Here is a 26,689-nt window from a genome sequence, read left to right on the forward strand (position 1 = left end):
CAGCAGTGTAGATGGTGAAGCACTGTGTAGGTGAGTACAGATACGCCAGAAGAACCCTAGGGTTTTGGCCAAAAGAGTTAGGGGACTTGTAAGGAACCTGAATCTCCCCACATGAGTGGTAGATTATTGAGATAACAGCCCATCGAAGGGTTTATCCTACTTGTGGACTGGTCAACAGTGGAACACATCCTGTTCCCTTACTCAGGTGAGTAGCCCCAGTGAAGACAGAGTGATCACTTGCACAAGGAAGGGGAAGCGGGAGTTGGCCACCGTGCTATGCTTGCAAGCACATGTCTTAGGAATCAAGTGCGTTGAAAAATTGATTTGCCTTGATTTAGTTGGTTGAGATGGGCTCTAGGTTTTCCTGTAGGGTTCAGTAAAACTACAACTTGTCCAGTCCACCCTCAGATTTCACAGTGCGTTTGTGATCTCGTTGGAGAACCTCACCTTAAAACTCCAGTGGAGGCATAGGCTGGGTGTGCACGAGACATTCATTTTGCACACACACTGAATGCCATACTGGCCCATGGCTGCACTTTACACTCATTTCCACCACTTTACTCCTTACACTTATTTTCCAGTACACTTAAATCATGCATGGTAAGTTACACCACTGTTTAAAGTCCTTGATTAATTTGCTCCTCCCTCTCCTCCGCCCATATGTGTTCCTCTTCCTCAGACAACAGCTTCATTTTAGTCCTTTTTACATGCTGTGACTGGAAAAAAAAAAAGACAATAATAATTTCCAGTCAGAATACGATGAATCACATCTACTGTCAGTAAAATAAATATGCAGCAACTGAGAAAATACACATGGTGACTGGGGACAAATGAAGCACCCAGTATGAAAAATAAAAGCCTTGAGAATCTTACTCTTAATGCAGCAGATGTAACGTACTGCACTGAAATAAGACACTAAGATATGAGGAACAGAATACAAGAGGTGGATATAAAGATTTCATTTTGGTTAATTAGGAACATCAAAACTTTTGCCGTTTGGCAACTATCTTTTTTACCGCAGTGGAAGCGGAAAGGTCTTTTCACGTCGTTAATGGACAGTAGCTTTCAGAGGTTCCAGCATAACGAGGAGAACATAATCTGAATTCACAAAGAAAATTAAACTAAAAAAAAAAAAGTGCCAAGGTTGATAACAATGTTATACATTTTATTTCTGGGAATGCGCCCATTCTAAAAATGCAAATTTACTGGAGATCTTCCCTGCTGATTGCCTAATGCACAATAAGACTACAGACAGTTTTAATGAACCCTCTCCCCCTTAGAAAATGTCAAGTTAGCTTTGAGAAAAAAGGTCACATTTGAAAGCGATTGCTTATCTCTTGGTGACATTCATGTCCAGCAACGAGCAGAACACACTCGCTATAACGAGCTGCTAATGTCGGGGGGGGGGTCCGTGGACGAGCGCTGTGGGGAGACACGGTGCAATATGTAATACATACACTGAGCTGCAGCACGTTGGTAATGGGAGGAGAGGGAGGTGGACACAGTACATCTGAGACAGCAGTAGAACTGGCCTATTCTTTCTCTTGGTGAAGAAAACAGTGGTGCTCTCGCCCTCCGACAGCTTGTCATGGGACCTCCGCCGCTCAGACAGCGCCCAGCGATGGCAGGCTGCATTCATCCAGGCCAGAGTGGTTTGCAGGAGGGCTTGAGCACAAGGAGAGTGTGTGCTTTGCGTCCCCCTCAGAGTGGCACCTCCTTGCCCATGGCTTTTCCCTGCAGGCCTGCCAGTAAATTGCTGGCAGCTAAGGCGGCCATGGCGTTCCGGGTAGCGACCGTAGCGCTGGCGATGTGGGGGAGAATAACTGCAAAGAGAAAGGGAACAAAGTCCCGAGAGATCATTTCTTGGTGCTGGAACCTGCAATAGCAATCAAAGGGCCTGGCCCACTGTGAATTTCACCCTTTCATCAGCGTTCATCACCCACTGTGCAGATGTCCCCTGACAACGTTTGCCCTGGCCGGGGGAGACAATCGGTTCCTGGGACAGACCGCACTCAGCTCCTGAGCCATAGCCCAATGAAGACACTAGGATTGTGTTGACTCTGGATCTTGTTAGGGCTCTCACCTGCACCTCTGCACTTTGGGTGGGAATACAACAGGCAGGGATGCTGCCTAGCTAAAATGATCCCAGGAGGACATTTAAGGACAGGAGGGGGGGGAAGTACAGATTGTTTGACAGAGATGGGGAATGGGACTCTTCACAGAGGCCTTTTCGCCCCTTGTAATTTAGCCGGATTTGCTAGGGGGGGCTGCAAGCCCGGAGGATTGAAAGGGCACTGCCAGGAATGGCCGGCTTAAGACTAAACCTACGAGCTGCATTTTGTCTGCATGCGAGTCACATCGACCCTCCGCTCTGCCTGCCTGCTCCATCCGTGTGAGCTGGCAGGGGATTGAAATTTACATGAATTCTGCAGGGGTTTAAAGGGATTTTTAAAGTTAAGATGATGTTTTAGTCAAATCCTGCCGGATTCTTATAAATGTCACTCTCCTGGTGGCTCATAAGACCAGAACAGGCAAAGCGACCAGATGGATAAGAACATAAGAACGGCCCTACTGGATCAGACCAAAGGTCCATCTAGCCCAGTATCCTGTCTTCCAATGGTGGCCAGTGCCAGGTGCCCCAGAGGGAATGAACAGAACAGGTAATCATCAAGTGATCCATCCCCTGTCGCCCATTCCAAGCTTCTGGCAAACAGAGGCTAGGGACACCATCCCTGCCCATCCTGGCTAATAGCCATCAATGGATGTATCCTCCATGAACTTATCGAGTTCTTTTTTTGAACACTGTTATGGTCTTGGCCTTCACAACATCCTCTGGCAAGGAGTTCCACAGGTTGACCTTGTGTTGTATGAAGAAATACTTCCTTTTATTTGTTTTAAACCTGCTGCCTATTAATTTCATTTGGTGACCCCTAGTTCTTGTTTTATGAGAAGTAGTAAACAACACTTCCTTATCTACTTTCTCTACACCAGTCATGATTTTATAGACCTCAATCATAACTCCCCTTAGCCGTCTCTCTTCCAAGCTGAAAAGTCCCAGTCTTATTAATCTCTCCTCATACAGAAGCCGTTCCATACTGCTAATAATTTTTGTTGCCCTTTTCTGAATCTTTTCCAATTCCAATATATCTTTTTTGAGATGGGGTGACCACATCTGCACACAGTATTCAATATGTGGGTGTACCATGGATTTATACAGAGGCAACATGATATTTTCTGTCTTATTATCTCTCCCTTTCTCAATTATTCCCAGCATTCTGTTCACTTTTTTGACTGCCGCTGCACATTGAGTGGATGTTTTCAGAAAACTGTCCACAATGACTCCAAGGTCTCTTTCTTGAGTGGTAACAGCTAATTTAGACCCCATCGTTTTATATGTATAGTTGGGATTATGCTTTCCAATGTGCATTACTTTGCATTTATCAACATTAAATTTCCTCCACCATTTTGTTGCCCAGTCACCCAGTTTTGAGAGATCCTTTTGTAGCTCTTCACAGTCTGCCTGGGTCTTAACTATCTTTAGTAATTTTGTATCATCTGCAAATTTTGCCATCTCACGGTATACCCCTTTTTCCAGATCATTTATGAATACGTTGAATAGGACTGGTCCCAGAACAGGCCCCTGGGGGACACTACTATTTACTTCTCTGCATTCTGAAAACTGATCATTTATACCTACCCTTTGTTTCCTATCTTTTAACCAGTTACCAATCCATGAGAGCACCTTCCCTCTTATCCCATGGCAGCTTACTTTGCATAAGAGCCTTTGGTGAGGGACCTTGTCAAAAGCTTTCTGAAAATCTAAGTACACTATATCCACTGGATCCCCTTGGTCCACCTGCTTGTTGACCCCCTCAAAGAATTCTAGTAGATTGGTGGGGCATGATTTCCCTTTACTTAAACCATGTTGATTCTTCCTCAACAAATTATGTTCATCTATATGTCTGACAATATTGTTCTTTATTATAGTTTCAGCCAGTTTGCCCGATTCTGAAGTCAGGCTTACCGGCCTGTAATTGCCAGGATCACCTCTGGGGCCCCTTTTTAAAAACTGGCATCACATTAGCTATCCTCCAGTCATCTGGTACAGAAGCTGATTTAAATGATAGGTTACAGACTACAGTTAGTAGTTCTGCAATTTCACATTTGAGTTCCTTCAGAACTCTTGGGTGAATACCATCTGGCCCTGGTGACTTATACTGTTTAGTTTATCAATTTGTTCCAAAACCTCCGCTAATGATACCTCAATCTGAGACAGTTCCTCAGATCTGTCACCTAAAAAGAATGGCTCAGGTTCGGGAATCTCCCTCACATCCTCAGCCGTGAAGACTGATGCAAAGAAGTCATTTAGTTTCTCCGCAATGGCCTTGTCGTCCTTGAGTGCTCCTTCGGCACCTTGATCATCCAGTGGCCCCTCTGGTTGTTTAGCAGGCTTCCTGCTTCTGAGGTACTTAAAATTTTTTTTGCTATGGGTGGCATAACATGCACAGGGATGTCCCTGGGCCGCAGGCAGGTACATGCGCCGGTCGGTCTGCACATGAGCCTGGCTCCTGGGGGTGCGCAGGGGAAGTTGACGGCATGTGTGTTTATTTGTAATGCTCTTGGAAAGTTGCAGCCTAGGAGAATGCATGCCTCTCTTTAGCTACTGTCATGCCAGGAAAGGGCCCCTTTTCAGCTGGGGGGAGCTTTAAGTGAGTTCCATGGCCCAGCCACTCCTTGGGCTCACTTCTGGAATGATCAGTGAAGGTGCAAACTACTGCTAATTGTTGTTATTAGTTGTATTACTGTAGAGCCTAGGCGCCTAGCCGCAGACCAGGGCCCCATGGTGCTAGGCGCTGTACAAAGACAGGACAAAAAGACAGCCTCTGCCCCAAGGAGCTGACACCTGGCGGTTTGGTATGATGTGAAGCTCCATCCCCTATTGCACTTCTTCTGCACAGGCCATCTAACTGTCACCATGTGGTAGTGACTACACAGCTGGGCCGGTTTAAAATTGGCAACCAAGGCCCTGCCTAGCCTAAGGAAATAGGTCATGCTTGACACCATGTGGGCCAATGCTTTTAGACATGACTTTACGCCTCCTGTAGACACAGTTCAACACCTTTAAAGATGGGTTGACGACGGCCAGTTAATGCTATTTGTCAAACGTGATCTACAGACCTGCCTGGCAAAGGTCCCAGGGCTCTGTATCCCACTGCCAGTCCAGACCCCAGACCCCAGACCCCTGAATGTTAGCAGACGGGGCGGTAGCTGCTATTGCTCTAGGTAAGTTCATATAGCCATTTCCCTTCTAACACAGCATTTCCAGTCTCGCGTGTCTCACTCAGAACTTACTGAAGCTTCTGGCTTTGGGGCTACAATGTTTTAGGTTTAGTCTCTTCTTGCATGGGATTTTTTGTTTTGGTAGTTTGAGCAAACACAGTTCAGCCATTTAAGGAGGGGAGTAAAGCGCACTCAGGGGAGGAGGCAGGGCCGGGGCGAGGATTTAGGGAAGGGGTCCAATGGGGCAGGGAGGGGGCGGAGTTGGGGCAGGGACTTTGGGGAAGGTGTTGGAATGGGGGCGGGGAAGGGGTGGAGTTGGGGTGGGGTTGGGGGGGCACGAGCAAATACCACCCGCCCCCCCCGTGGAGTGTCCTCTTTTTTGAATGTTCAAATATGGTAACCCTAAATAAATTCACTGATGCTACTGTGGGGATGGCATGGGGGAGCTGTATCACAGATAGTTAAGTCAGCCTCTTTGTGTGGATGCATTAACAATGTGCTATGCGAGTTGTCAAATAAAGGTAACAGCCTAGAGCTTTAGATACACATTTTGTAGTGTTATGTATTACTCTGAGTATGCCAGACAAGTGAGGCCCATGGAAATACACAGCAAGCCATACTTACACATCCAATATCTGTCTTAGAGTAAGGGTGAAAATGTACTGGCACATCTAAGCCACCAAATTTGTAGTTAACTGCTTCCTTCTCTGATTTGCCCCTAAAGGACTTTCACTTCTGCTGATTGAAAAGAAAATACACAGTACACTAGTACTGACCAAATTACTAAATTAGAGGGAAGGTACCACATCAAGTCAAAGGATCAAATCCTCATGTGATGTAATTACCTGAGGATCTGACCCTAAGTCAGTACTGATTTACTGGCCCTTTATGACAATGAAATTAGTGGTCATAGAAAAATAATGGGGGAAATGATAAGATTTTCAAGGGTGTATATAGTACAGAAATTTTGTATGATGTTGTACTACTTAAGAAATAAGGTGATCATGTAAGTCAAGGCTGGTTTAATGCATACACTCCGGGGTGGAGTTAAGGTTGTGTCTTTATCCAGGCACCTTAGTGTAAACTGGTGTAACCTTTACCCAGGCACCTTGCTGTAAACTGCACCAGTGATGACAGTGGAGTTATACTGATTTACACCAGCTGAGGGTCTGACCAATTATTTTTTATTCCAGAACACACGTCTTTCAAAGGAGGTTCATTGATATGCAGAATCCCCAGGATTGTAAAGACCATTGGAAAAACAAACACACAGAAATGAACCCCTGAGCTGGCTGGAAACTGGAATTTCTATTTTGTGGGAACTTTTGACATTTGATTTCATTCTGAATTGGTCAAAATTTAGAAATTCTGCCACAGAACAGAAATTTAAAAAAAAAACATGTTAATTTGGAAACATCCAAACATTTTGTTTTGATAGGTTTCAGAGTAGCAGCCGTGTTAGTTTGTATCCACAAAAAGAAAAGGAGGACTTGTGGTGCCTTAGAGACAAATTTATTTGAGCATAAGCTTTCGTGAGCTACAGCTCACTTCGTCAGATGCTGTAGCTCCCGAAAGCTTATGCTCAAATAAATTTGTTAGTCTCTAAGGTGCCACAAGTTCTCCTTTTCTTTTTGTTTTGATAGTGTCAAACCATTATACTGTAACACAAAATATTAATTAGTGTGTATAGTAGTAATTATGAGCTACAAATCCAATATAATATTACAATTGTTATTTTAATATAATATAAAAGTTTCACTGAAATGGATCAAAATGATAAGGTCAAAATGAAACATTTTGACCGTGTTGGAATGAAACATTTCGACCATACTGAAATGAAATGAAAAAAGTCTGAGTGATTACTGGCAACTTCCTCCTGTCAAACATGTTGTCAAAATTCACACACTCCCCCGAAACATTTTCATATCCATGCAGCTGCCTTTTCCGAAGGAATACTGCTCCATCGGGACGGCTACACACCAGCGCAAGTAGAGGCTGCCTGGTCTAGAAATCAGGCCACAGGTTTAAATTCCCAAATCACCATTTTCTGCCCTGCTCTTCAGGTGACGGGGGCAGCTTCCAACACAGACTCACCACACGTTTTAAGTTTAAAAAGAGGATGATCCGTGGGCAGAGGCTCAGGCTCCGTGACATCCAGACCAGCAGCTGCAATCTGACCATTGACCAATGCCTGGTACAGGTCTTCCTGGTTCACTACACCGCCCCTTTTGGGAAAAGAAAAACAAAGTATCCATCAACTTCTGGACATCTCTGTGTAGCTGTTCTCGCAGCTAAGAGCCTTAGTTATCTGGTGAAAGCTTTAACACCGGGGTTGGATAAAGTTGGAGTGCACAGCAGTCTGATCTTAAAGGCTGCTTTATAATAAACTCTGAGGCCAGGGGCTTACAGTTCTGTCCTCTGGCACGATTCATACGGTATTGTGTGTGGGATCAGCTTATCTAATGAGACCGAATCCTCTGGATGGGATTTGCCTGTGTCATGATACATCTCCCACAATCAGCGTGTTGTCGGATTACACCAACGGAAGCCTTTTATTTTTAATAATTGCTTGAAAGTTGATTTTATTTTATTGAGCTGGGATGCCGTTAGAGTTGGGAATATAAATCTTGTCTCCCTCTGTGCCCACAGGTGGATTTGTGTCAGAAGTTTATGTTCTCCAGTGTGACATCTGTGTGTTTATCTTGCTGAGCCTTGGCTCTAAGATGTTTCTTTCCCTCCTGTCCTAGCTCACCTGCTGGTGTTGATAAAGATGGCAGTATCCTTCATTCGGGAGAAAAGACTGTTGCCACAGATGCCCTTTGTTTCAGGAGTTAAGGCACAGCACACAACGATGAAGTCCGAATGCCGAGCCAATTCATCCAGTGGCACTATTCAGAACAAAGCAGAAAGGCTGCAGAGATTTTTTAAAAAGGCACATACTCTTGGAAATAGCTTGGATTTATCTTTGCACTGAGTTGACCAGAGTCCACAGAAAGCAGACTGACCTAGGAAGAGGTTTCTGACCAGAGGAGCGAGGCTCTGGAACAGCCTTCCAATGGGAGCGGTGGGGGCAGACAACCAAACTAGTTTTAAGCTGGAGCTTGATACGTTTGTAAACGGGATGATATACGGGGTTGCCAGTGATAGCAGGGACTGGACTTGATGTCCCAGTAGGTCCCTTCTAGTCCTATGACCCTAGTCTGAATATTCTTGGGGGCCCAAAATATGTTATGTTTACTGTAAATTCATGTAAACAATTTCTGCCAAGTGGAACTGGTTAGTCCAGTTTAAGATAGCTATTGACATCCTCCGAGTTCCATAGGCCTGCAGCTGTCTGACGAGCCCTCCCCAGCTGCATTCAGCGCACATAGAGGCAGATTAGGGGTTTGTTGGGCCCTGGGCCAGAGCACGTGGGGGCTCCTCCCCACCCCTTCGGCCTGCAGTCTCCCCCGCCCCTCCCCCGGTGGAGGCAGCTGATCAGCAGGTCACAGTTCAAAATGCCCAGCCGAGAATGGGCATGATGGCTACTCTGGGAGACGTACCTCGAGGCACAGAGCAAGGTACACCAATGAAACGCATTAAAAGTACATTTGCAGAAAGAGCCATTTTAGATTCTGCAGTCACGGCTGTTGGGGGCAAACTCTTTCTGTGTGTATTGTCTGGATAATATGGCATGGGGGTGATTGATCACATTCAATTACATCTGTGCTCAGTGACGTCCCTGGGCTTTGTCATTTGCAATATGCTGATGTGACGGGCTACCCCTTGGAAATGATACAAAAAGGCTTGTGGCTAAACAAATAGGAAGGAAAAGCTTTTTAACAAAACTGCTTAACCAATCTGCTTCTCTGGACTTAAGGGATGTCACCAGCTCTCCTGGTTTGATTTCGAGTCTCACAAAATTGAGTGTTTTCTTAAAGCCCCAGCTCCTGGAGTCATGTGTTTCCATGAGAATCTCAGCTTTCACTTAAAAATTTTACAAAAAGCATATTTCTGGGTCTCACGATTGCAGAAAAACATGAAAAGGTGCGACCCTTACAGGCTCAGAAACCACAACGCAAATAAAAAGAATCCATTACTTATGATTTTTAAAATCTCACCATTTCTATGCCAATCTCATATTTTCTGGGGGGGAGGCCTGTCTCCTGGCCTTTAAATGGGGATGTTCTGCAAGGATGGCTGGGGGAACCTCAGTCTGCCTCTATTTTTAATCTAAACTAAAGCCTCCACTTCACAGCCCATACACATGCAAGGCAGGAAGCTCCATAGCTGGGTAGTTAGGAAAACAGGCTTTCCAGCAGTTCAGCCTTTGCATTGCTGAGGTGGGATTCCAGCTGGATTTCTCCACAGTCTGAAAAATGCTCTGTTCCATCTTACCAAACTCGGCCGGGATCTTGGTGGCCATGTCAGGTCTCGGGCCAGTGTCGGCATATAGGAATCTCTTGACTCCAAATGGCTTTAACCGGGCCATGACAGCTGCTCCTATAAAGTGGGAATTACACCCATGAGTTCCACCTTATTGCTGCTCATCTGCTGTGCAAATCCTCCCCCTCTGCAGGAGAAACAGTGTGTAGGGGGCTAAGGTGAGTTTCCTTTACATCTTCACATTGTGGAGAGGGACTTTCCAGCCACGTGGGATAAGGTATCCACCTCCCTACACCTGTGAGGAGTCCCCAAAATCTGCATGGATCTCAGGACATCCATGACAGGTTTCAGAGTAGCAGCCATGTTAGTCTGTATTTGCAAAAAGAAAAGGAGTACTTGTGGCACCTTAGAGACTAACACATTTATTTGAGCATAAGCTTTCATGAGCTACAGCTCACTTCATCGGATGCATTCAGTGGAAAATACAGTGGGGAGATTTATATACACAGAGAACATGAAACAATGGGTGTTACCATACACACTGTAAGGAGAATGATCACTTAAGATGAGCTAATACCAGCAGGAGAGCGGGGGGACGGGAGGAAGAAAACCTTTTGTAGTGATAATCAGGGTAGGCCATTCCATGGAGGCCCATGGCAGCAGTCCCCATGAGACACCACCCCTCAGCCCACTCTCTAGGGAAGAGGGACTTGCTGAGTGGAGAGGCCACTGTAGAATGACCGGGCCAGACTTACTGAGTACAGGGGAATAATCTGTTCAGTGTTGAGATGGGATGATGCCCTTAAGAACAGGCATCCACATCCCAGTCTGGGACCTCTTCTTGCCCGAGTGTTTCAGCCATGGGGTTTCTATGGGACTGGTGGGAGATGAGAGCCTGCTGCTGAGCCCCTACTATAACTTCCAGCCCAAGCGCACCTGGTCTAGGTCGCTTCTGTTTGCAAAGAACACCTCCTGTGTCTTGTTTAGTAACCAAATGGATTTGGTTAGTGCAGTTATTAAATAGTCTGGCAAGAAACCATGCCCCAGAAAGTGCATCCATTGTCCTTCTTTATTGTGGTGACGGTAAAGAAACCTAATATCAATAGGCTTTCTTCCTCCAAGCACTTTACAAACACCAACTCATTCTCATGCTAACCTGATGGGGTGCATAAACAAACAGGATTAGGTCTGCTCTCCACAGTCCAGATGGGGAAACTGAGGGAAAAGGCTACATTTTTAAACCTAGGGACAGAACTCCATATTTAGGTACCGAAAAAGTGGCCCAATTTCAGAGGTGCTGATCCCCTGCTAATCCAGTTGATGCCAATGTGCAAATACAGCAAATACTTTTATTGTAATCCTAACCTGCTCTACACTGTGCCGTGAGGGCAAAATTCTCCCCTGTGGATTTAATAGGGCTTAAGTGGAATGTAGTGGTTTTTGAAAGGATTCTAGCAGACCAAGAGATGAAATAGCCACAGAAGGCTAAAAGGCTTTCCACGGCCCAACACTTTATGCTGTCACTTAGATGCAGAGCTGAGTGAATAATTGACGTTTTGCTTGGGGGACAGGAGAGCTGAAAAAAAAATTGGTTTGTTTCAAACCACAACTGAATTTTTTCAGTTTTTCTCATTGTGGGAGAAAAAAAAAACCCTGAAAAAATTAGTTTTGGGGGTCACCAAAACATTTTATTTGACCTGAAACAATTTTTTACCAGTTTTTCATTTCATTTTGGGTCATTTTCAGGTGCTTTGAATCTTCCTTTTTGGTTTTTTTTAATTAGCTAAGTTTCCTAATGAAACATTGCTTCAAACGGAAAGTCTAAATGTTTAGTTTCAAAATGGCCAAAATGAACCATTTCAATTTTTTCAGGGGAAAAAAATAATCAATTTTTGGTTAAAACTATTTGCCAAATTTGACCAGAATTCTCAAGTAGTTTCAGGGCCTCGCAAAAATGCATTTTCTGTGGCAAATTTATTATTTGCTGAGCAAATTTTGCCCAGCTCTAATGAGAAATGTGCAAAGTGTAGAATGCCACATAAGAATTCTTCGTTTGTTTACACCAGCGGTAGTGACATTGAACAGGTATAAACGAGGTCTTATGGTGCAAGGTAGTAGACTATCAGACCTATACAAAATCAGTTCTTGAAATCTAGATCTGTCCACCATTGTAGCATTAGAACAAGCAACAAAATGGAAGCACTTAATGGTGTTTTTATTAGAACTGAGCCAAAAAGGAAAATTATTCATGAAACGTTTTTTCAACGTGTTTCCTCCTTTCTCAAACTTCGAAAAATTTTGCCCAGCTCTGCAGACAGCCAAAACATTGGAGGAGAGGAATTTTGCAAAATTGGTCAACTTTTTAAAAACTGGCAAATTCTAAAATGGTGGCCAGATCTACTCTTTTAAATCTAAATTGATATAAAAACAGAAATGGAAAAAAAAGCAACCTCATGATTTTTTAAATTGCTGACACTTTTCAAAATTACTCAGGGTTTGAGTCTAACTCTGGTTGATTTTTGTGTGTGTCTTTTCATCAATTTGATTTTTTAGCAAAAGAAATCAAAATACAGACCATTTTGGCCAGCTCTGTATGAAAACGGATTTTGCAACTTACCTATTCTTCCAAGTCCTAGAATCCCCACAGTGCTGTCTGTCAGACCATAGCCACACATCCACAGAGGCTTCCAGGTTCCCCAGCCACCGCTGTAAAATAACATTGGAAGCTATTTCAGGCATACACAGGACAGCATCAACCCTTCCCCTGCACTTTGGAATGTGGAGACTGTTTCTGTTTAGCTCGGGTTGATCATTTAACAGGAATTGCCAGCCTGGATCAGACCAAGGCTTGAACTAGGCCAGTAGTCTTGTCTCCAACACTGGCCAGGAGGAAGTTGCAAGAATCCTCATTAATTAGTGGTTGATTTTTGCTTTGAAGCGATAATGGTTTATATCCCCCACAAATCTTAGACTAGCCATTGTTGAGAGTCAAGGTGGAGGAGCTGACGTCTTTCATTGGACCAACTTCTATTGGCGAGAGAGCCAAGCGTTCTAGCTTACACAGAGCTCTTCAGAATCCCGTGCAGCTGCAGCTTGCACTGCTGGTGTTATTCAAAGGAGCTGGATCAAAGCTAGCTTGAGTATGTGTACACACATATATGACTGCAGTGCAGTCATACTCATAGGCTATATTTTCTCGTCTCAGGACATGTGAAGTATCATCTATAAAAATCCTAACCACGGAGAGGAGAATATGCTCCTAAAATACTTGTCCAACACCCCATCTTTTGGTTGTTTACTCACCAACACATTGGTCTTTCACTTCCTGCCGACAAACTCGACATAAACAGTTTTCACTAGGTAGTTTGAATAAAGACAAAAAAAATTTACTTCTTAGCTTCATCCACAGCTTCTAACAGTCGACGGGAAGTTGCCAGAAGAAGAGCAACTGTGAGTTCAGCAACTGCTTCAGTCAATACGTCTGGTGTGTATCCTAACCTGATTCCTCTGCATCCAAAGACACAAATAACAAATACTCCGTTACATTACTGGAATCTTCTCAATGTAGGAATGGTCACACCTCAACTGTTTCTAGACCATTAGGATATGAAGGTTATGCCACATGTCCTCAGAAATAAATTTTTCTCTAGACTTACAGGAAGGTCTTGGATTGAAGCTATGATTAGAGCTGTGCGAAAGTTCAGTATGAAAACCCAGCACATCTGGTTGGGGGTTCATGATGGACAGGAAACTCGCTGAAAGTAGCTGAGCCTCTACAAAAATATTTTGGTGAACTTTGAGACCACCACTGAGCCAAATTTTGCTATTCCCCCACCCCCAGGACATACCTGAGACATCTCCAGGGGTCCGATTATCAGAGAGCGAGCATGCGACACCTTCTGAAAACTGGTCCCTCCCCCCACAACGTGTCAAGACAGATACCCAAAATCATTAGCCGCTTCTGAAAATGGAGATCTTTCTAGTCATTCCACCTGAGAAGGAGATTTCGGGGTTTAAATATAACAACACTGGGGTGAGGCATCTATTGACTCCTATTGACTCTGTTTCAGGAATTGGGTTTTTCCAGGGAACGTTGCAACTGCATTAAAAAAAAACCCTCAGAAGGGCCACTTGAGGAGATTGGGGATTGGCATCATGGCAGGGAAAGAGGTGAGGCTAGGGTTTGGAAGCAGGGAAGGGGTGGGTGAGGTGGCTGACTGTGAAAGAGGAAGGATGAGTGTGGTGCACAACAGATACCATGTGGTTCCGTTTAAGATAATATGACTGTGGCTCGTTATTCATTTTTGTGCATTAGATAATCACACACTGAATGGTACTTTCTCTTGTAAAATGTGTTTATTGCTCCTGCAAGGTGCTAGTCTATTTAACCTTCAAGAAGGGGGTGGAGCTCCTGGGGAACTAGCAATGACTTCCCCTTCAGGAGATGGGAGGGGCCACAAAGACACGGAGGTCATCTAAGTATGGGAGACAAGCAAATGTGAGGGGGCCAGATGTGGGACTGAGGTCCTTCATTCTACAAAGACCAGGGATTGCACGGCTGCTCTCCTTGCTACCTTCCTGTTGCTGACCTTGCTGAGCCATCAGCCTCCAAGCTCAGGACCTCCTTGGCTGTCTTGCTGACATGGCCAGGAAGGGTGGGGATGGTGACAGGAGTTAGTGCTAAATGAGGTGGTTTCCATGATGTCTGCTTTGGCATCGTTTATAATCTTGGCACCATGCTCCTAACAAAGTAGGGAGTGACTGGGATTCCGATATAACAAGGGGCTACTGAGCCAGCCCAAGGGCAGTCAGACCTTTAAACTACCCCCATTTCCCTCCTTGTGGAGACGGGACTGCAGTGACTCTTGCATTTGTACAGCTTGTGACTAAACCACACCAGCACATTTTACCTCTTCTTCAGCTCCTCCAGAGACATGTGATCATAGCCCACTGACATCGTGCTGACCACCTGCAGGCTGGGCCCTATGGTGGGAGGAGAGAACAAACGGACTGAGGTTCACATCCAGCCAGAGCTCAGCTCCACGCTCGGTGAGAGCCAGGCCAGATCTACTACTGCACACATTCAGTAGCTTGAGTCTTGAGAAGCCTGAGGGGGGAATCTGATAACAGCAGAGGTGAAAGTAAGCCGGTACGCCCGGTACGGTGTACCGGCAATAGCCGGTGTGCCGTACCGGGGTGGATTGGCTTCTCCAGGTGCAATTTAAAGGGCCTGCAGCACCCAGCAGCGGCTGGAGCCCCCGGCCCTTTAAATTGCTGCCAGAGCCCTGGGGTAGCGGCAGTGGGGCTGGGGCGGTAGCGGCGGCTGAGTCCTGGGCCCTTTAAATCGTCCCCGGAGCCCCGCTGCTGCTTCCCCAGGACTCCGGCAGGCTGCGGGGATGATTTAAAGGGCCCGGGGTGGTAGTGGTGGCCGGAGCCCCGTCCCCGGAGCCCTGCTGCCGGAGCCCTGGGGAAGCAGCGGCGGGGCTCCGGGGACGATTTAAAGGGCCCAGGGGTCTGGCCACTGCTACTGCCCCTGGCCCTTTCAACCGCTGCCAGAGCCCCCGGCTGCCTTTACCCCGGGGCGGGGGAAGGAGGCAGTTGCCGGTACAGGGTGGGCCGGGGCTGGCTCTGACCTCCCCAGCCCCGCCCCTTCCGCCCGAGGCCCCACCCCTTCCGGGGGCCAGAGTTGGCCCCAGCCCAGCCCCATACCGGTAAGTCCCTAGACTTACTTTCACCCCTGGATAACAGTCTTCAGCTAGGATAAGGGCGGTTGCAAAGAGGATGGGGATCCATTGTTCTCCATGTCCACTGAAGGTAGGACAAGAAGCAATGGGCTTAATCTGCAACAAGGGAGATTTAGGTTAGATACCAGGAAAAACTTTCTAACTCTAAGGGTAGTTCAGCTCAAGAATAGTCCTTCAAGGGAGGCTGTAGCATCCCCATCACTGGAGGTTTTTAGGAACAGGTGGGACAAACACCCGTCAGGACTGGTCTAGGTTTACTTGGTCCAGACTCAGCGCAGGGGGCTGGACTTGATGACCTCTTGAGGTCCTTTCCAGCCCTATAGTTCTATTCTATAATTCTAGTAACCTTCTATTACTCCTCCTGGAAACCACTACAGCGACCACTGGGCATGCGTGGCTTATCTTAGCTCCGTCACACCCTCCCTGTCCCCTCGCCACACCATGTTCTGCAGACTGCTGTCTCACATTCCCACTGTGTTACACCTGAACAGCGCTCCTCAGAGAGTGAGTTACATCAGATTCTTGCAACTGAGGATAAAAGCCTACTATTGCTACTTGCTGATGAATTTACTCCTTTAGCTCACAGCATTGGATTACAACAGGATCCTCATTCTTTAAGTGATTTTAAAAATCATTCCTCAGCTACCCAAACAGATCCCCGGCTACCCCCCAGCCAAATAGCAGGATGCATGCAGAACCCTAATTCAAATCAGGGAAATGGCCACTCAGAAAGAAATCTGCCTCATGGACTGATTCCAGTGTAGATGCCTCTTTATATGTACACATTGGGAAGCAGAAGGGCCCCTTCAATGCGCATTTCAGCTGCTGAGCCTCCACATCAGACCATCAATAATGTAAAATGGGGACATGTTAGCATGAGTGGACATGAATGCATGATAGTTTGGGGACATCTTGTTTGTCACTGCTCCTGCCATACAGACAATTTCAAAGTACTTCTGCAGTATTCAATGTCCTACCTGCCGCGTCCAGCACTTCGGCATCTATCTTCTCTGTCAGGAGGCAATACAAGCCTCGAATCCCAGCAACCTTCTCCAGGAGTTCTGAGCGTGGCACTGGCTCATCTGAATCCCACTGCTCAATGTTGCAGCTGCAAGAGGAGAGACGGGGAAATGTATCAGGGTCGTGGCTGTGGCTTGTAAAGCACACAGGGCTAGTTTGCTACAGCCTTTACCCTCCTGCTCAGATTGCAATGCCAGACAATGTCTGGCTAGTCTCCCAACTACCCCTGTGAGCAAGAGACCAGAGGGAGACTGAGCGGAGACCTGGGTACTCACCTTGTTTGACAATCAGAGCAGCTTGCTGGGCCCGTGGGCTGGGCGAGGGTAACCTGCAGTGACATTTTACTCTAGAACATCCCAGATCCAGGGGATAGCAGGGCAGGAAGCAATGGCTCTTGGAGGCACAGTGTGTTCTCTGGCCTGCTCTTGGAACAGCGAGCTCTGTGCCAAGTTACGATGGAGCCCTTTAGAAAGAAGAACGTGTCCCAGAAGTGCTAAGTATCTGCTCAGCGTGTGCTATTTGTGAATTATTTTTTCAGGGCAAGCAATATCTAGTTCTCCAGACAGGATCAGAAAATGAAGAGAACCACTAAAATTAAAAGTCTGAGTTTATCGTATACCTAACCTGTACATGAGGAAATTTCAGAAGAGCTACCATTACCACTGCAGTGTTTGGTGTCAAATCTTGAATGGTCTCTAGAGAAAGGCTTCCTGTCATTGTACTGCAACCAGTTGTATGGTCCTCCTGGGACAATTGTCATCTCAGTTACCTGGGTGTAAATACAGCGTAACTCCACTCACGTCCTTGGGGTCAGTCCAGCATTCCAGCATAATTGGAAGCAGAATGTGTCCCTACGTGTTGAAATAGGGACTTCATTCAGTAACACAAGTGGGAAAGGTGTAAAAAGACAAGGCTGTGGAGGGTGATATCAGTTACACTGGTGTGAAATGGAAACACTGGGACACTTCATATGGACAAACAGGATGGGCTCAGTAAAACTGAGATGTGTGGTCACTTTATGCATGTAAATCCATTAGCTTTGCTGGAGTTACTCCAGGATTACACTGGGGATAAGTGAGCACGGTAGATACAGTATGGTTCAACTACCGTGGCAGTCAACTACTGTGTATCAGCACCCTACAAGTACGCTGCATGGCACGCGATGTGAGCAATGCAACCATGTCGGGAATGTCGTGGGGTAAAGGAGGTTGATAGACACGTGGGGCTTGCTCCTGCTCCTCTTGACTTCAGTGATGGCAGGATTGTGCCCACAAATTCCACCTCCATTCTTATGTTTAGTGAAGATCAGATATTGCCAAGACTTATCTACCTACCACCCCTTCCATCCCACCGTCCTCTGGGTGCTGTAGAACACCCTGATGGTGTGCGCATGCCTACACCTGATCTGACACTGCTTGGTGCTCGGTAGCGTCTTTGAATGGAGGCTCTCAGAACACTCGGCAAAGGTGCAAAGGTGCATTCATCATTTTACAGACGATGAAACTAAGGCACAGAGCAAGTAGAGGCCAAATTCTGCAGTCTTAATCAAGCAAAGGTCCCGGTGCACCTGAGCAGGAGCGAGTGAAAGGTGCTTTTTGCTCGATTGCTCCACACCCCCTGCAATGGGCCAGCTGCTCTGAAGTCAGTGAAAGTTTTTCTCCGTAAGACGCAAAGAATTTGGTCTGGTGGGCCCTTCCAAAAGTTACACAGCAAGCCACGGCTGAGCCTGGACTGGCACTCACATCGCTGGACACCCTGTCTGCTGTTCTACTTACCAGCCCATGCTGCCTTGCACCCTCAGCAAGTCTGCGGATGACACTAAGCTGGGGAGAGAGGTAGATATGCTGGAGGGTTGGGATAGGGTCCAGAGTGACCTAGACAAATTGGAGGATTGGGCCAAAAGAAATCTGATGAAGTTCAACAAGGACAAGTGCAGGGTCCTGCACTTAGGACGGAAGAATTCCATGCACCTCTACAGACTAGGGACCGACTGGCTAAGCATCAGTTCTGCAGAAAAGGACCTGGGGATTACAGTGGATGAGAAGCTGGATATGAGTCAGCAGTGTGCCCTTGTTGCCAAGAAGGCTAACGGCATATTGGGCTGCATTAGTATGAGCATTGCCAGCAGATCGAGGGAAGTGATTATTCCCCTCTATTTGGCACTGGTGAGGCCACATCTGGAGTACTGCATCCAGTTTTTGGCCCCCCACTACAGAAGGGATGTGGACAAATTGGAGAGAGTCCAGCGGAGGGCAACAAAAATGATTAGGGGGCTGGGGCACACGACTTACGAGAAGAGGCAGAGGGAACTGGGGTTATTTAGTCTGCAGAAGAGAAGAGTGAGGGGGGATTTGATAGCAGCCTTCAACTACCTGAAGGGGGGTTCCAAAGGGGATGGAGCTCGGCTGTTCTCAGTGGCGGCAGATGACAGAACAAGGTGCAGTGGTCTCAAGTTGCAGTGCGGGCGGTCTTGGTTGGATATTAGGAAACACTATTTCACTAGGAGGGTGGTGAAGCACTGGAATGGGTTATCTAGGGAGGTGGTAGAATCTCCATCCTTAGAGGTTTTTAAGGCCTGGCTTGACAAAGCCCTGGTGGGGATGATTTAGCTGAGGTTGGTCCTGCTTTGAGCTGGGGATTATACTAGGTGACCTCCTGAGGTCTCTTCCAACCCTAATCTTCTATGATTCTGTGAATCACCTGTCGTCATTGTATTGTGTTTAACTGCTATAGGAATTGAGACCTAACCCCACTCTCCACCTGAGAGGCCACATTCCTTCTTAGTGTGACTCCACAGGAGCCAGTGCACTTACTCCAGGGATGAATTTGGTCCTTAATCCCTGCAATGCTCTAAGACCCCATCAGCAGTAAGAGCAAGAATGCATAACCCAGTTATCCTAGACAGAAGCATATTCCCCTCCTGGCTAGGTCACCGGCCCAGCCAGAGGCCAGGCTTTGAATTTAATTTTGTGTTGAGGGTTTGGTGCTTGTCATCACTCTCAGTTTTGCATTGCTCAGGCATCTACAGCATCATACCCCACTCACAGCCGTGATTCGTTTCCTTTTGCAGGTTGCACTGCCAGAGATTTTACACGTGGATCAAAAACTGGCACCATTGTTTCAGGTTTTGTGACATTTGGAGTCTGTTAACCAGATGCAAGTCTGTGCTCACTGGAGTGCAAACACATGTGTTTTGGCTGTTATAAAAATAATCTTGCAGGAACAGTCTAAGAATTCGAAGATTTCCTGTAGGGGAGAAAACAACATATTTTCTCCATTAGGGATTTTAACCAGCCCAGTTTATTTAATCCTTCTTAAGGCAGGGAATTTTGTAATTAGTTAGCTGCAACCAAAATCTTTGGGCAATTGTGTTCTAAGGAGCAGCATTTTAATTTTCCTTTATTAAAAGAGCTAATATCACTTAGCATGCGTCTATTGCAGGGGTGCTAAGGAGCTCTAGCCGAGGCCCATGACTCCATTGTGCAGGTGCTGTACAGACACAGAAGCACAAGATGGTCCCTACCCCAAATACCACGTGCTTTAGATTCTAGTGGCGTGATCTCAGGGTGGATACTCACGGTTTGAGTCTTTCCTTACTCTTGCTTCCGGACTGCATATTAAACAGCAGCAATGAACCAATTAACTCCCTATTTGTCAAAGTGAGTGACTGGACTAAAAGTGGGAGGAAACACCTCTTTCTTTACACAGGAGGGGGATGTGGTAACGTATGTTTGTGTGAGGCAGTGCAAATTCAAAACACCATTGAAGACACACAGCCCAATTCTTCACTTCGCTCCATCATTCTTAGACCAGGGTAATTCCACCGAAACCAGTAGCTGCGCCAGCTTAAAACCAGGGTCACACCATAGGTGTGGGAACTAGGGGTGCGGGGCGTGCTGCAGTGCCCCCAGGTTTTGCATGGGGTTCCGGCCGCCAGTCCCGCACCTTGAGCTCCACTCCTGGCCCCGCGCCCGGGGTCCCGGCTGCGGGACCCGCACCCGGGCTTTGCTCCCGCCCCCAGCTGTGGTCCCAGCCTCAGCCCCCTTACCCCTGTCCGCGTCCCCCACCTCCCAGAGCCACAGCCCGGTCCTGGCCCCAGCTCTGGGGAGAGGCGGCACCCCACTGTAAAAAGTGTTCCAGCACCACTGGGTCACACAGTGGTGACTTGGGCAAAAACTTTAGTTTGATCTTGATGGCCACCTGCTGCCTCTCTAGTTAGATCACTATGGGCTCCTTAGCAACCAACGCAGCGTATGGGAGGGACAAGCTGTACAACGCCACGCGGCCTCGTGGCCCTGCCCCATTCCGTATTAGCCTGGCACTCTAGGAGGCCAGTGCTTCTGCCGAGCCCTGTGCCTCTAGCAAACTGCTGTGACGCTGTGGGGAGGGCCAAGCTGCTCTCTGCTCTGTTAGGAGAAGCCCTGGGGTGAAGCCTGCCACCTCCAAGGGAAGGATTAGGAGGAATCTGTGCCAGGGAATTGTGCCAATCTTTCCTTTCCCCCTGGTCCCCTGTTATGGCAAATCATACGTCATAGCAGGGCGTGCCTGCCTTGGAGCAGTCCCTGCTGGCCACCCATGGCTCTCCCTGCCTCAGTTCTCCTCAGCCAGATTTCAGGCTCTCCCAGGGTTCATGTGGTTCTCAGATTTCAGTCCCCTGCCAGAGTCACAAATATCCAAACAACTGAAGAGTTCTTTCCCCACTGGGGCTCCTCCTAGCGCTCCCTGAGGGCTCCATTTAAATGTCTCTTACTCGAGGGGCAGAACACTGAATTTCAGGCACGTTCCCTGGAGTCCTTCCAGGCCCCCCACAGCCCATCCCCTGCAATTCCTCTACCCATCTGTCTTTTCTCAGCCCTTTCCTGAGGCCCTGATGTCTCAGGCTGTCACCTGATCCCAATTAGTCCAACCCTCTTAGGCTGGGAGGTAGCTGATCTGGCATGGGCTGGGCTGATTGAACAGGACTGCCTGGCCTGCCTCAGGCCTCCTGGTCCTTGGAAGGGTAGGCCACTCCGTTACAGGGCAATTCCCCCTTATCACCGTTTCCATATACAGGCTAGCACTCATTGGAGTCACTGGGAGCCTCTCTAGTGGCTTCAATGTGATTTGGATAGGCGATTTGCAGGAGGAAAACCCCCGTATTCATTTGATTTAATTAAAAAATTCTAATTTCTTATGGGAAACTTTAAAACCAAATGAAAACGTATTTGACCTCAAAATGGTTTGGTTTATTAAACCCTCAAATTCTGTTTTAAAAAAACTGTTTGGGTGTTTTCCCCAGCAGTTTTTCCCCTTCCCCCCATTTCCAAGGGGAAAAAGGGGGGAAGTGGGGAGAAAACCCCCTTTTCACTCTTATTGTTTTTTAATTATAACAATAAAATGGCATGAAGAAGCAGGGTTTCTTTCCGACTTTTGGCAGTTGGAAAACAGTATTGGAAAGTGTGTGTGGGGGAGCTCCTTAATTTTGAAATGAACAATTGGGTTTCGTTCCCCAAAATATTTCATTATGAAACACTTTCTGCAGAAAAATACATTTTGACAAAACCCTATTTTCCTATGAGAAAACGGTTTCACTGGAAAATCTTTGACTGGCTCTCCCAGCAGTGGACAGGGTCTTTCCCAGCAGTCCCTTCCTCAGCTTGACATGGGTTAGAAATGGCTGGCATCTCTCTCCTCCATAGGCCAAACCATCAGGCAAGCTGGCACCTGCTTGGGAGTGGGGTGCAGCCAGGTCAGGACTGCAGGGCATTAGCAGAGCCTGTGTATTTGAGATGGCACCGTGCCTGCCTTTGTTAGGCCTGTCTTGCCAGCACGGTGAGGCTCTGGCTTTCAGGAATGACACAAAATTGCTTCATTTTCCCAAACATTACCGAATAATGATGCTCAACCCGAGAGCTCCTCTGGGGCAGGATGAGAAGCAGCGTGTTGTGTGTGATGGCAGTGATCAGCGGGGCCAGTGACTGTTGAAGTTTACTCACATATCACAGATATTGCTCGTTCCAATGTCAATATCACTTACAATCTGGACTGCTGCACAGATAGCTGTCTCGTGCCAGCCAGGGCTGGACAATTCGACAGGTTCCCATTTAGGGTGACCAGATGGCCTGATTTTTTCTTATATAGGGGCCAATTACCCCCTGCCCCCCGTCCCAATTTTTCACGCTTGCTATCTGGTCATCCTATTCCCACGTGTGTGGGGTGCCCAAACTAGACCCTGCAGTTCAAAGGGGATGACAACAGGCCAAATTTGCACATTTACTTAGAGGTTCAAGTTTTCACATGCTCTTTCCCCAGGACTCCTTCCCACTGACCTTAGCTCCCCTCTGGTGTGTGTGGAGGGAAGGGAGTGACCTGATTTCAGCCTGACTCTCTTCTGAGGCACCTCATCCGCTTTCTCCAGAGTCACTGACTGCTGCTATCCAGTCATGGCCTTGGGATGGGTCAGGCAATGGTTTGAACTCCCCAGTTGCCAGCAAGAGACACAGAAATACGCCCCCTCCCACAGCTACTGATGCGCTGATAGCAAGCGGAGTAGCAGCCTCTGAAGTTTAATGTGCAGTTGTTAGTGACACCACTGAACACTCATGGGTCTGGGGTGACATTCATGGGTTTTGCTAGAACTACAAACAGTGCTCCTAACTCACTTAGGCAGCCTTGGAAATACCCCCCTTCACCGCTACCCTGTTCACTGCTGAATTGCGTGGTGAGGTCTCTCTTTCTCCTTGCCATTCAAACTCCATGTAGATTGCACCCATAGACGTGAGCATGTCCGTTGTCAGAAGCATCTCACCATGTGTCAGCTACGGATGCGCTTGTTCATACTCACTAAATAGCTCCTTTAGCTCACTGTGCCTAGTTCCAACAGAGCTGGTCAAACAATGGTGACTTTTTTCAAGTTTTAAAAAATAGAATTTTAAAAACTGTTTAAAACTTCAAATTTTCAAAACACTTTGACCAGCTCAGAAAAAAAACGGATTTCCCACTCCTCACCCGATTTTGTAACTCAAGAATTCCAACCAGCTTGGATTTCCATATTCCACTCACTTTTTGCATAGACAATGCTTTCTGTTGCCACACAGGGCTGCAATTTCTAGCCTCAGGGCGGGTTGTTTGACTCCTTTGTGCCCCATGACGACCTGGCCCAGAGACAGGTGGACACAGTCCAGTCACCATTCATGGCCTTCTGGGTTTTGACACCACTGAAGGTTGAGTAACTGTACATAGTTCTGAACTAACTCTTTGAAAGTTAAATAATAAAAGAGTCACCTATTAGGCACTCAGCCTATTCATCCATTCAGCATCTAATTCCCACTTGGATCAAACGTTCTTTAATTAAGACTCGCTATTTTTTCTGCCCTCATTTAACTTGGCTTCTCAAAGCTCAATATTTTGTTTTAGAAAATCCAACAATATCTAATTTTTTCAGAGAGATTTGTCATGTAAAGTCAGGTTTCTGTTGGTTCGAGGCATGAAATGTATATTTGGTTAGAATATTAAAATTATAGTTGCAATCATTTGGAACACTATTTGATTTTTACATTGTAAAGTGACATTGTTGCGGAAGAGAGCTTTATAAATGCCTTAGCCTTTCACTGACTTACATGTAAGGAATTTTATTGAAATCTTACATTTTTGTACTGTTTTCCTGAACACATCTAATAAAAACAACAGTAGTCACACATTTTGGGATGCCTGTGAATTCCAGCAGGCATTCTGGTTAAAGGCTACTGCTAAAGACTGTGGTAAAATTTCCCTGGATTTCAATGGCAAAATGGCACTTAGAACAGTAGTTTTACAATGCAGGCGAATCATTGCTAAGGCAAAATGAGTTCCCAATAGCCACATTGCTACGAACTTTGTGATTCCATCTGTATCAAACCCAAACAGCAGCTTTGCAGTGAGATGTCCAAGGCCATGTGTACAGTCTCGGAAACAACTCTGCATAATGAATTCATGGATGCCGAACAAATTCTCACCTCACCTGCGGTGAAATCCTGGTCACACTGAAGTCAATGGCGAAGCTTCCATTGACTTCAGTGGGGCCAGGATTTCAGCCTCAGAGACTGCTTCCAAGCTAGTTGGGGGAGTGAGACAAACCTCAAGCATTCAAGAAATGTACCATGGACCTGTTGGAAATCTAGCACCTTCTCCTTCCTTGGAAGTTAATGATTCATTCAGTGCTACATTCCACATTCAACCCAACTGGACTGACTTCAGAGACATTGACATACTGGGGGCAGGGGATTCCTTTCAGTTACTCCAGTTTTATGTTACTATTACTCCACAGACAGCAACGTTTGAGAATGGTGTGTGAGGTGTGGGCTTTGCTCTGCCTTTCTTTTCCCAGGGGAGGTTTTGGAACTAAAAGGAATACTCACAGCCCTGACTGGCGCAGGATCTTCATCCCATCCGGTGGAATCCGCCTGGTCACATAGATTCTAGGTAACAGCTTCCCACCTGCATTTGGCGCCTGTAATTTACACCAGCTGTGGAAATCTGACACCAGCGTCGTCTTCAGACGTCTCAAATGACAGAGCGTCCCCATTGCAGAGCAAAGGCACCGACAGTGTCCGAAAGCAGGACTTTGGATGGGATGTTTTCGTGCCAGTCAGTTCAGCAAGCTTGTGTGACCAGGGAGTGGGAGGTTGTGTGATAAGATCCCTTGGACCAATGAGTGGTAGGGCTGGCTTCTCTTTACTGAGCTGACCTGTCACCGCTTATGTTTGCACACTCTTCTTTAATCTAGCAGTTTAAATAAGACAAGGACTGTGAGGAGGGAAAACCTAGTTAATAAGAAAACACGCTCACACCAACCTTTGTGACTTGGTGAAAAAACTGAACTTCTGCAGAACAACTGTTGGTTTATGTTTCCTGTTGCATTAAAAAGAGCTTTGGGGGTTCTCCTCAGTTCTATTTGAAATTGAGATCCCATAGCTGTTTAAAAACAATTAGCTTTTTAATTCTGAAGTAACAAAGACTGAGACTGGGGGTCCCAAATATTTACATGGGACTATGTCAAAAAATATATTGGGTGAGGCATTTTCTCAGCAGTTCCCAAATTGTGGGTTGCAACCCCAAATGGACTCACACCATCAGCAGATCCAGTGGGTCAGATTCGGCCCATGCGACGATGCTGTTTGCCCCTAAACGTGTCCAGACCTGCTCCACGGATGCCGTGCCAAGAGCATATGGTGCATGCGAAGTCACATTGTGACATTTTGTAAAATGGCAGCCTCCTGGTGCAGTGTTTGTGGAGCAGGTCCAGACACGCCGGCCGTGCAGAGGTGGTTGAGCGGACACCAGTTTGCCATGCCATTCACTGAGAGACCTGAATGCAAAAGATCCTCCTCGGTGGGCAGCAGCCTTATCAATAGAGCTTCCTCTCTGCTTGAGCTGGTAGCAGCCTGTGTTGGCCTTTTCTGAGATGGGAATCTGCTGTGGCTTGTGAGCTCCTTCAGGCAGGGCCCATGTCTACTTTTATGCCCCATTGAGTACCTTGTTGGCACTGAAGGACAAAGAATCATTGCAAGGCACTGTCTCCGTGCTGTCCTGGTGCCTTCCTCCATCCTGGCCTCATTTCTTACCAGTGAATTCCTCCTTCTGATGTGTGATCAGAGGAGCAAGGGAGTCGTTTTTACACAGAGACTCTGCTTCAGCCTCCAGCAGCGAGTCTCACCATGCAGTTATGAACGAAAAACAGGAGCATAAGAAACGTGCTCACAGATATGACGAGGCTTCCTTTGCGCATGGCTTCACCAGTGGGATTTTGTCAAGAATGAAGAAAGGCTGGAGTGTCTGCTGTATCGCAGTTAGCTAGCGGAAGCATGAAGCCTCAGACTCTTAAACCACGCTAGGAAACCCTTCACAAAGAACACCAAGGTCATTTTTCCAGCTCTGGAAAGAACTTCCACGTCAACAAGTGCACTTCAAGAGATCCATGTCCATCTCTGACCACTCTTAAAAGGTGACATCTCATCGCACAGGCCAAGAAGCTTCACACCATTGGAGAGACGTTGATTTTTCCAGCTGCAATCGATATGGTGAAGACAATGTGTGGGGAAACTGAGGCAAGCCAACTCAAAGCCACATCACTCTCCAACACCGCAGTGAAGCTAAGGATTGAGGCGATGGCAGCAGATCAGGACAACGCACTGGTGGAGCACCGGAAACACACGGATGCTTTTGCTCTTCAAGTTGATGTGAGCACCGAGGGTCGAGATGCACATTTCTTGGCTTTTATGAAATACATACGAGAGGGTGCAGTTCTTGAAGAAGATATTCTG

General features: G+C 46.8%; 1 protein-coding gene across 2 annotated transcripts; it reads right to left on the reverse strand.

Annotated features, from left to right (window-relative positions):
- Positions 1–531: 531 nt before the first annotated feature.
- LOC141987803 (glyoxylate reductase/hydroxypyruvate reductase-like) lies at positions 532–25,048 on the reverse strand. 2 transcript variants are annotated; one of them, XR_012639621.1, is made up of 10 exons: positions 24,785–25,048; positions 16,367–16,497; positions 14,556–14,628; positions 13,036–13,152; positions 12,263–12,351; positions 9,658–9,762; positions 8,033–8,168; positions 7,375–7,505; positions 1,458–1,823; positions 532–716 (listed from the first exon to the last, which is right to left on the reverse strand). XR_012639621.1 is itself a non-coding variant. In XM_074953567.1 (9 exons), exons 1-9 carry the CDS (start codon positions 24,949–24,951, stop codon positions 1,702–1,704), a joined length of 1,071 nt encoding a protein of 356 aa, XP_074809668.1. In that variant the 5' UTR covers positions 24,952–25,048; the 3' UTR covers positions 1,149–1,701. The 2 variants fall into 2 exon arrangements, 1 of the variants encoding a protein (XP_074809668.1); XM_074953567.1 differs by lacking the exon at positions 532–716 and having other exon boundaries at positions 1,149–1,823.
- Between the last annotated feature and the right edge of the window lie 1,641 nt (positions 25,049–26,689).

The sequence above is a fragment of the Natator depressus genome, chromosome 5 (assembly GCF_965152275.1).
Source record: "Natator depressus isolate rNatDep1 chromosome 5, rNatDep2.hap1, whole genome shotgun sequence".
NCBI lineage: Eukaryota > Metazoa > Chordata > Testudines > Cheloniidae > Natator > Natator depressus.

Bases quoted from the DNA above. Each gene is read 5' to 3' on its own strand.
- LOC141987803 (XM_074953567.1), bottom strand. From the start codon at position 24,951: ATGGGGACGCTCTGTCATTTGAGACGTCTGAAGACGACGCTGGTGTCA. The intron at 16,498-24,784 runs GTGAGTATTCCT...CTCCTCTTGCAG, and splicing joins ATCCTGCGCCAGTCAGGGCT to CTGCAACATTGAGCAGTGGG. The intron at 12,352-13,035 runs GTAAATTTTTTT...GTTATTTTACAG, and splicing joins GCTGTGGATGAAGCTAAGAA to CGGTGGCTGGGGAACCTGGA.